The sequence below is a fragment of the Lactuca sativa genome, chromosome 6 (assembly GCF_002870075.4).
Source record: "Lactuca sativa cultivar Salinas chromosome 6, Lsat_Salinas_v11, whole genome shotgun sequence".
In the NCBI taxonomy this organism is placed as follows: Eukaryota; Viridiplantae; Streptophyta; class Magnoliopsida; order Asterales; family Asteraceae; genus Lactuca; species Lactuca sativa.
The window spans coordinates 14,001,056-14,010,461 of record NC_056628.2 but is presented as its reverse complement, the minus strand read 5'-3'; the positions used below and the strand labels follow the sequence as shown (position 1 = coordinate 14,010,461).

Genomic DNA, 9,406 nt, shown 5'->3' with positions numbered 1-9,406 from the left:
ATTATAAATATAAGTTAATTTTCATTATAAATTTGAAATAATAATATGTTATTATTTTCAAAAAAGTATTTATATATTAATGGATAATTGTTTTTTTGAAAATGATCATATTTACATTAAAAATATTTGAATATGAGAAAAAAAACAAATTAAAAACACAATGATATTTCATGAATACTTACTCCAGTTAACTTTGACCGACTTTAATTTTAATTGTTAAATATTATTAATAATAAATTATATACCACTAATTTTTTGAATAAATAGTTTTTTTAAATATAAAAGTATTTAATTTATCATAAATGTAGTGTATAAATAAGTGTTGCACGATTAATAATATACAATCAATCATGTATTTGTACATATTTTTAATCAATCTTAACTCTTTATGTTTTATTTTATTGATTTCGTATTTGTTAACATGAATCTTATTGATAATTATTTAGATGTAACAAATTTTTTATGCAAAAAAACTAATCAACTCTAAAAACTAATTTATAAAAGAAATTATTCGTATCTGTCTTTTGACGCGGGTAAGACTAGTGTGTGTATAAAACAAAAAGTTAGTATAATGAAAACACAAAATATTTTCTACACAATATGATCACATGTTTTTTTGTAAGAGATTCAATATAATAAAAACTAGCAAGAGGCTAGGAAACCAAAACAATTACACAAGATAAGTTGGAACCAAAAACTCTAAAACACTTAAACCCTTTTGTTACTATTTGTATACCACAGAAAAGAAAATTCAACTATGTTATCGAATAACATATAAGCTTGCGGTACTTTCTCCAAAAACCAAGTCATTACTACACCAAAAATAGCTTGTGTCACCGATCGGTTGAACGCAGAACGGTGAGTCTCAAAGAGCGAAACAAAAACATCGGTAATTTTGTCCCGTTCAGGAGGAATCATCGACACTTACAACTTAAAAACCTTTTGCCAAACATTACCTATGACTTCACAGCACCAGAAGACATGGTCCACCTTTTCAAGTTTCAACGTTCTTCTAACACAAGGGACACATCAACAAATCTAGATCAAGACCTTTTCGGTTTAAGTTCCATCTAGTTGGAATACAAGTCAACAAAACACGCCACAAAAGAATACAATATCTACCTTACGAGAGACAAAGCAATTCCATCTCGTAACCGGGTTTACTATTCGGAAGATTAAGATAATCAATACACCAATTTGTTTTAAACATTTATATCTTCTTAGGAAACCAATACAATCACATCATCACATGCTAGTTTTAAACATTTATGTCCAACAAAATATCTTCTTAGAAAATATACCAATTGTTCAAGAAATCAACAACTCTACGTTCTTGCTAAAAGATTACAATTCAAAATAACGAAACATATTCATTTACCTTGTACTTCTTATATTTGAAACTTAGATTTAAGACCCGTGTATTCCACGAGTTGATTTAAAAAAAATTAAACATTAAATTAAAATGTAAACATAAAATATTTTTTAATGTACAACTTTAAAATAAGAAAGAAAAAAATATATTTATTGTAATTTATTATCATATATATATATATATATATATGATATTTAATATTTTACATATATAAGTATATGACTTTAATTTTAAAATTAAAACAAATCAAAAATTGACAAGTGGATAATATTTATTTCAAAAATACCACAAAATGACAAGTGTCAAAACTCATGAGAGATTGACATGTGGCAAAAAAAAACTTTCATTTATTAAGGAAGATACATATAAAGCAAGAGAAAAAAAAAAGTTAGAAAGATCTTTCTATTAAATATCTCTACTATTTATCCAATATTTCAAATAATTATAAAGTAATCCGATGGGTCTAAAACAAAAACAACCAAAAACTAAAAACCGAATAAAAGAATAAAAGAAAAATAATTATATTTTAAATAAAGATGATGATAGAAATGACAAAAAGGTAAGAAGATTTATTTACGATCACTTTTTTAATGAAGACTAATATTAGAGATTAGTTTTTCTAAATAACACTTTTTTGTGACTTAGAGGTGTTCTATCTACCAACCAAAAGTGAGATTGAGTCATAAAATTGTCCAAAAGAGTAAACACGCTTTCATTTCTCATTTAGGTATCGTACTTTGATATGTTCATCACAAGTTTTTGACTTTTGAGTCTAACAACAAACAATCTATCAAAATTAGGGTGTTACACGTACTTCATCATTTAAAGATTTGTCTCATATCCATATTTAGATAATTATGAAAAGGTCTCAATTTCTTGATCAATTGAACAAATCCACCTTTACAAAATGATGTACCATGTTCATACCTACGGCTTCTGCTACCAAATTCTACACAAGGTCAAATTCGTAAATTATACCAAACCAGACATATTTAAATAATTATGAAATCCAAAATCATGGAAAAAACACAAAATATGCTTCAATGGCATGCAAAACTTATTAATAATGCAAAGAAAATTCTACAACAATTGCTATGCCCGAATAGAGAGAATCAATAATCATCCTCCTCATCAAGAAATACACCAACCACATAATTCAAGAAGCAAAAACAAGAAAGTTCATTTCACCACCAAAAAAAAAAAAAAGAGTTACCATTTTTTGATCAACCTCTTTCAAGCCTTCTTCCTCGCAAGCTTTGTCCATTCAGTGTGAAAAGCTCCTTCACGATCAATCCTTTCATAAGTATGAGCTCCAAACAAGTCCCTTTGAGCTTGAACAAGATTTGCAGGAAGCCTAGCACGCCTATACGTGTCAAAATATGTCAAGCTGGCACACATGCCAGGTGTACTGATTCCGGCGGATATTGCCAGCCCCACCACCCTCCGCCATGCCGCCTGCCTCTGCACCATTTCCTTCGCGAAATCAGGGTCCACCAGCAAGCTTGCAAGATTAGGGTTCCGCTGGTATGCTTTCTTGATTCTGTCCAAGAACACAGCTCTGATAATACACCCTCCTTTCCAAATTCTAGCTAATTCTCCAAAATCCAAGTTCCAGTTCTTTTCACTGCTTTTTACCCTTAAAAGATTCATTCCTTGAGCATAACTACAGATCTTAGAAGCGTATAAAGCTTGCCTCACATCATCTATCAATCTCTTCTTGTCAATCCCACTTCTCACTGTTCCCACCTCCTCCTTCAGCCCTGCTGCCGCCAGTATCCTGGCCGCATCCTCTCGTTCGTCCTTTAACCCGCTCAGATACCGGCAATCAAGACTGGCGGCGATGGTGGGGGCGGCGACGGAGAGTTCAGCAGCCTGCTGGACTGTCCATTTACCGGTTCCTTTCATCCCTGTTTTGTCAAGAATTTTGTCCACTAACTCACCTTCACCATGTTCATCTTTCACCTTGAAGATATCAGCTGTGATTTCAATCAAGAAGCTTTCTAATTCGCCTCTGTTCCATTCGTCAAAGATTTCAGCTAATTCGGTGTTGCTTAACCCACCAACGTTTTTCAAAACATCATAAGCTTCAGAAATCAACTGCATATCACCATATTCGATTCCATTATGAACCATTTTAACGAAGTTACCAGACCCGCCTTCTCCAATGTATGTAACACAAGGTCCATCTTCAACCTGAGCAGCAACTTTTTCAACGATATCTTTAATGTTATTATAAGCTTCGTAAGACCCACCTGGCATCAAAGACGGCCCATTTCGCGCCCCTTCTTCGCCGCCGGAGACTCCCATTCCTAGATAAAGCAATCCTCTATTTTCCGCTTCGACGATTCGTCGCTCGGTGTTCTCGTACCACTCGTTACCTCCGTCGATGATCGTGTCTCCTGGTTCCATATGAGCCGCCAACGCCTCAATCGTCTGGTCAACCGGCGCGCCTGCCTTCACAAGGATGATGACAGATCGGGGCTTCTGGATCGAAAGAACGAAGTCGCGAGGAGTGTAGTGGCCAGTTAACGGAAGCTGGCCTTCATTATGAGCTCGATCTAGAGTCTCATCGACTTTCGAGGTAGTCCTGTTGTAAACGGAGATCGGAAACCCTTTCTCTGCGACGTTGAGCGCTAGGTTTTGGCCCATGACAGCAAGTCCGGCGAGGCCGATACGCGAGAGAGCAGCAGCCTCCATTGATGAGTTTTGAGAGAAATAGAAATTGTGAAAGGGTTTTGATAAAAATCAGGATTTAGAGATGCAAGCAGATGAAAGCTATAAATCGAGATTTTTGGGGTTGGTGAATGGCGACGGACTCGTCGAGGGAGTGAAACGTTGTGTGGCTGCACAACCCACGAAAGGCTGTGTCGTTACCTTCTTCTTCGAGAAAATCTATCTTACTTGCCATCTATCATCCCCCGAGATTATTCAATTATCAAATTCCACCCTAATTCAACATTTTTTAACAAATAAGTTGGTGTTTTTTTTACTTGGTTGACTTAATCACTTAATGTATAAAAAGCCTTAGTGGTCTAGTTATATATGTTTGTTTGTTTACTTAATTTAAACGTCCTAATAAGTTAAGTAAGTTAAATTAAGAAATAGATGTCTAAGTCATGATTTTATATTTAGTTTTCCTGATTTTGTCATATATTTTTTCCAATAAAAGTTAAATTTATATTAAAAATTATGAGTAATGAAGTATATTTGTATGCTTATATATCAAGTTATTTACTGTATTATGTATGTAAATATCATACAAATTTCATAGGGTCTTTATTTTTGTTTTTATATTATATATGTAAATATTAATTGTTAGAATTTAATTTAATTTTAACATATTATAAAATGATGTTCGGTTTAAGTTACTAATAAAGTTATTTTTTTAAACTTTTATAAAAACTTAATGTGTAAATATATTGTTTTAATTTATAGCAATTATTAAATAAATAATCATTTGTTATCTCTCAAATTTATACATAAGATAAAATAATCATTTATTTAGACACATGATTGTATAAGGTAAAATAATCATTTATTTAGACATGATGCATTAAGTCCAACAAAAAAAAATGGTTATGTATTTCAACAACACTATATCTATACCACATATGATTATCCATTCCATATCCTATATCAATTCATGATTTAATAGGTAAAGACACCACAACACAATATATAACATAGGATAACATAACAGTTTGGATTGAGACTGTATCGGATAAAATTACAGTTTTTTGTCCCATCAATATTATTGTTAACTTTCTCTAATGATCCCTCAAGTTTACAACAAGAGACGACAAAATTTTCTCAATATAAGTTATAAATTCTTGAAACAAAAAACGGGGATTTGAACTTAGCATTCGATACGAACAGCCCCACTTTCAGAAGATATAAACTTGGGTTTCTTGTTAACTTGATGCAAGCATTGAATAACATCACCAATCTGGAAATCAAAACAATCGCGAAGAACAAGTCCACATTCATTCCCTTTTTGAACAGTTTCAACATCTTGAGTCTCTCTTTTCAAAGAAACACAACACCCTTCAAACACAACTTCACCACTTCTCAAAAGTCTCATGGTTGATGACCTCATGACTTGACCATCCATGACTCTGCAACCAGCAATCTTGACATCATCTCCTTTGGATTTGCTTCTTCCTTTCAGCTCAAAGATGTTGAGCACTTGCGCTTCACCAGCTACTTCTGTTTCATATGTTCCAGGGGCTTTTTCCACTATGAAGTTCCCAATGTCTTCTAGAAGATGGTAGATCACTCTATGCACTTTGATCTAAACCAACATTTACTTACTTACACACATTATATCAAACAAAAAAAATAAAAACAACTTTACGATTTACATACCTTTATATTCGCTTGAGCAGCCGCCAAAGTAACAGAATGTGGTGGGGTCCGCACGTTAAACCCAACGATACACGCGCCGGTCGCTTGTGCTAAATCCAAATCCGACTGACAAATGGGCCCCACTCCAACATGAATTACATTCACAAAAACCTGCGGACTATTCAGACTTTTCAACGAATCCGTAACAGCTTGAACTGTTCCCTGAACATCGCCTTTGACGATGATGGGCAGTTCAACTCTTTCTGGAACAGAATCGTTTTCGTTTTCTTCTGAAAACGATTCTGTTCCAGAAAGGGAAAGTTTTTCTTCATTCATTTTCCTAAGCCTATCTTTCTCCATCTTCTTCTTCCTACCAACACTCAACATCCTCGCCCTTTCTTCCGAATCCACAACAGTAATATCATCACCCGCCATTGGCAACCCTTTCAGCCCTTCAATCTCAACCGGCATAGCTGGCGTCGCCTGATTGGTTGGTTTCCCACTCGTATCCCTAATCGCACGTATCTTCCCCCACTCCGCCCCAACCGCCACATGCTGCCCGACAACCAAAGTCCCCGCTTTCACCAACGCCGTCACCAGCGGGCCCCGCCCCCGGTCCAGCCTGGCTTCCACAACATACGCCTGAGCCGCCCCGTCAACCCGCGCTTTCAAATCCATTAATTCGGCTTGAAGAAGCAGAGCCTCTTCTAACCGATCCAGACCCGTTTTAGTAACCGCGGATACTTCAACCACCTGCACATCCCCGCCCATTTCTTCCAACGGCAACCCTTCTGATGCCAGCTGGACTTTGACCCGCTCCGGGTCAGACGCAGGTTTGTCGCATTTATTAATCGCGACGACAATCGGGACGTCTGCTGACCTGGCGTGTGACATGGCTTCGATTGTCTGCGGCATGACACCGTCGTCAGCAGCGACGACTAGGACGACGATGTCGGTGACGGCTGCACCGCGTGCACGCATGGCGCTGAAGGCGGCGTGTCCAGGCGTGTCGAGGAAGGTTATGGAAGCGCCAGATGGCATGCTGACAACAAACGCACCTAAATGTTGTGTTATGCCTCCTGCTTCTTTTGCTGCTACTGATGTTTGGCGTAACGCGTCTAACAATGAGGTTTTACCGTGGTCCACGTGGCCCATGACTGTTACCACTGGGGCCCGCGGGACAACTATTGAGCCTTCGTATGAATACAGCCTTTTCACGTTTACACCAACTTCCTGTGATTTTAGTTTATTAAAAAAAACAATTGAGTGATTATGTGAAGATTAAGTGAAAAAGAAAAAATGACTTACAATTGCGATTAGTTCAGCTATGTCGATGCCTAACGGGTCGAATTCTGACCCGATTTTTTCGCCCACATTTACAAGAATGCTCTGTAACATGGCTACAGATTGACCACATCTTTGAGCAAGCTCTAAAGTTGTCATGCCTTCGAATATTTCAATGGTTTTATCTGCAGATGATTTGGTGGGCTTTTTGAGTTTAGGAGGGATGTATGGAGCTTCAACTGGTGGTTTTGCATTTTCAGGCCTTTTTTTGAATTTTCCTTTTTTATGAGTTTGTAGGCCGACTGTATCATCTCTGTCTCCTCTTCTGCCCAGGAGTTGTGGGGTCGTGTGAAAAAGATGGGATTCTGATTCAAAGAAAATTCAGAATATAGAAACTCAAAAAAAAAAAAAGGGGGGGATTACATTTACCTCGTATGCATTGAATTGAAGGTGAAGAAGATTTTAACTCTAGGCCAGAGAATGAACTGGATAGAGCTGTATGTCTGGATGTTGTTGGAGTCAGAAGCCTTGAAAGACTAGCACGAATGCTCTGAAAGACAGTGGTGGTGATATATTAGCATGGATATAAGTTATAAGTTATAAACATTTGAAACTAGTCAGTTCAGCTTAAACAAAGATCAGCAAAATCAGATAGTTTGATTGAGTTTAAACAAGGCTTATGAAATTGTTCAGGATAGATGGAGGAAAGAAAGATGTGGGATTTTTAATGGAATTCAACAATCTATATTAAGACACTTCCATTAGGATCTGAGATTTATGAACACTTTTAGAGATAACTAGGACATCCTTAAAGAAGAAATTGGAAAGAAACAATTTTCTTTTTGACTTCTCATTTTATCAAACACCTTCTGTGCATGGTTCATACATGTGCACTGGTTCAGATTTTCAATCAATTTTCCTTTTCTTCTTTATCAATTGACTCGATTTTATAATAGTGACACTGATAGCTGCAGGTGTGATGGATCAGAACTTCAGAAGGGAAACTTTTCAAGTAAAAATTTCAAAGGACTATTCATAAACATGGTTTTCCGTGGTTGAAGAAAATAGGGAACTCGTTTTGGTTCAAAATGCCATCTTGGATATCCTTATTACAGCAGAACATAAGTCATAAGGGTTGTTTGTTTTCGATGAAAAGCCAAAATTCATTACGAAGAATAATGATAAGGAACAACTCTCACCTTTTTCCCAAGCTCCCTCCACGCCATTCATAAGTATATATCACAATATCTGCACTCTGTGGAAAAAGGGGATTAAATTTGAACCAAGAGTTTGAAAGATAGCATCAACTATTGTGCTTAAAGTAAAACATCCACATAGTAGTGGAAACCCACGAAGCTAGATGTAAACTCTGATTAAAAACCTCAAAAACCTAACAAACTTGTGGGATCAGGGCTGAGTTTTAGTGAATGAGGTAGAATCTAAACAAGTAGAAATCCAAGAATAGCTTAATATAATTGCACATACGGGCAAAAACGACATTAGATCAGGGCTTGAAAACATCAAAACTGAAAGAGAGAGGAGTAATCGTATTTTAGAAAAGTCAAAACTATAAATATGCATACCTGCAATTGATATGTGTAGGTGTTGACAAGTTTTCAGAGTCGATGGATTCTTTCAGGTGAAGGGTTCAGTTAGGCAGTCCCCTGAGGAAGGGCGGAGATTGGTGGTGGGTGATAGGCGGGGGCGCGGGAGGGTGGAACTCGCAAGCGGAGATAGGCTTATATATTGAAGATCTTATATTGTTCATAAATGTGTTAAAAAGTTAGGAAATTCTTATATTATTTTGTTGAAGTTTATAAAAATTCTAAATTTTACTTTTTAATAGTAAATTTTTTATTATTTAATTTTATATAATGAGTTTTATTTTTTTGTAAAAAATCAACATTTTTTTTGTTAATTTGAACATAATATAATATAATAACGATTTTTATTTAAAAATCAAAAGTAAAATATTTATAAAATAATAAGACTTTTCTAACAATAAAGCTATAAACACATACAAATTTATCATAAAAATAAATAATGATTCAACTTATAAAAAGACATGTTAATAATATATACTTTTATTTTATAATTATGTTATATAAAAATGTATTAATCGTACAACATTAATAAAATTTTGTACTTCTTGATTTAGATTGATCATCATTATCATGTGTGTTACCTCATTAATTATTAAACAAAAAATGTAATTGGTTCTTGTTTTTCCAATTAGAAATGTATTTTGCACCAATCAATTTTTAAGATTTGTGTAGAATGTCTTTTATGGACCCTAAACAATTTTTAACATTGTGACTATTTCATATGGGTCTTATGCGATCATGTGTCGGTTCCCATGCATAAACACCGCCCTCTTGAGTCGTCGCAGTAAGGACATGGCGTATA

General features: G+C 35.3%; 2 protein-coding genes across 2 annotated transcripts; both read right to left on the bottom strand.

Moving 5' to 3' along the window:
- Positions 1-2,396: 2,396 nt before the first annotated feature.
- Positions 2,397-4,231, bottom strand: LOC111918769 (6-phosphogluconate dehydrogenase, decarboxylating 3, chloroplastic). The gene has a single exon (XM_023914391.3). It carries the CDS (start codon positions 4,067-4,069, stop codon positions 2,606-2,608), a length of 1,464 nt encoding a protein of 487 aa, XP_023770159.1. The 5' UTR covers positions 4,070-4,231; the 3' UTR covers positions 2,397-2,605.
- Positions 4,232-5,051: 820 nt separating this feature from the next.
- LOC111918770 (uncharacterized) lies at positions 5,052-8,743 on the bottom strand. Its single transcript, XM_023914392.3, has 6 exons — positions 8,584-8,743; positions 8,200-8,255; positions 7,430-7,550; positions 7,025-7,365; positions 5,738-6,949; positions 5,052-5,663 (listed from the first exon to the last, which is right to left on the bottom strand). Exons 2-6 carry the CDS (start codon positions 8,224-8,226, stop codon positions 5,229-5,231), a joined length of 2,136 nt encoding a protein of 711 aa, XP_023770160.1. The 5' UTR covers positions 8,227-8,255; positions 8,584-8,743; the 3' UTR covers positions 5,052-5,228.
- Between the last annotated feature and the right edge of the window lie 663 nt (positions 8,744-9,406).

Bases quoted from the DNA above. Each gene is read 5' to 3' on its own strand.
- LOC111918769 (XM_023914391.3), bottom strand. From the start codon at position 4,069: ATGGAGGCTGCTGCTCTCTCGCGTATCGGCCTCGCCGGACTTGCTGTC.
- LOC111918770 (XM_023914392.3), bottom strand. From the start codon at position 8,226: ATGGCGTGGAGGGAGCTTGGGAAAAAG. The intron at 7,366-7,429 runs GTAAATGTAATC...TCTTTGAATCAG, and splicing joins TTCAATTCAATGCATACGAG to AATCCCATCTTTTTCACACG. The intron at 6,950-7,024 runs GTAAGTCATTTT...CTAAAATCACAG, and splicing joins TAGCTGAACTAATCGCAATT to GAAGTTGGTGTAAACGTGAA.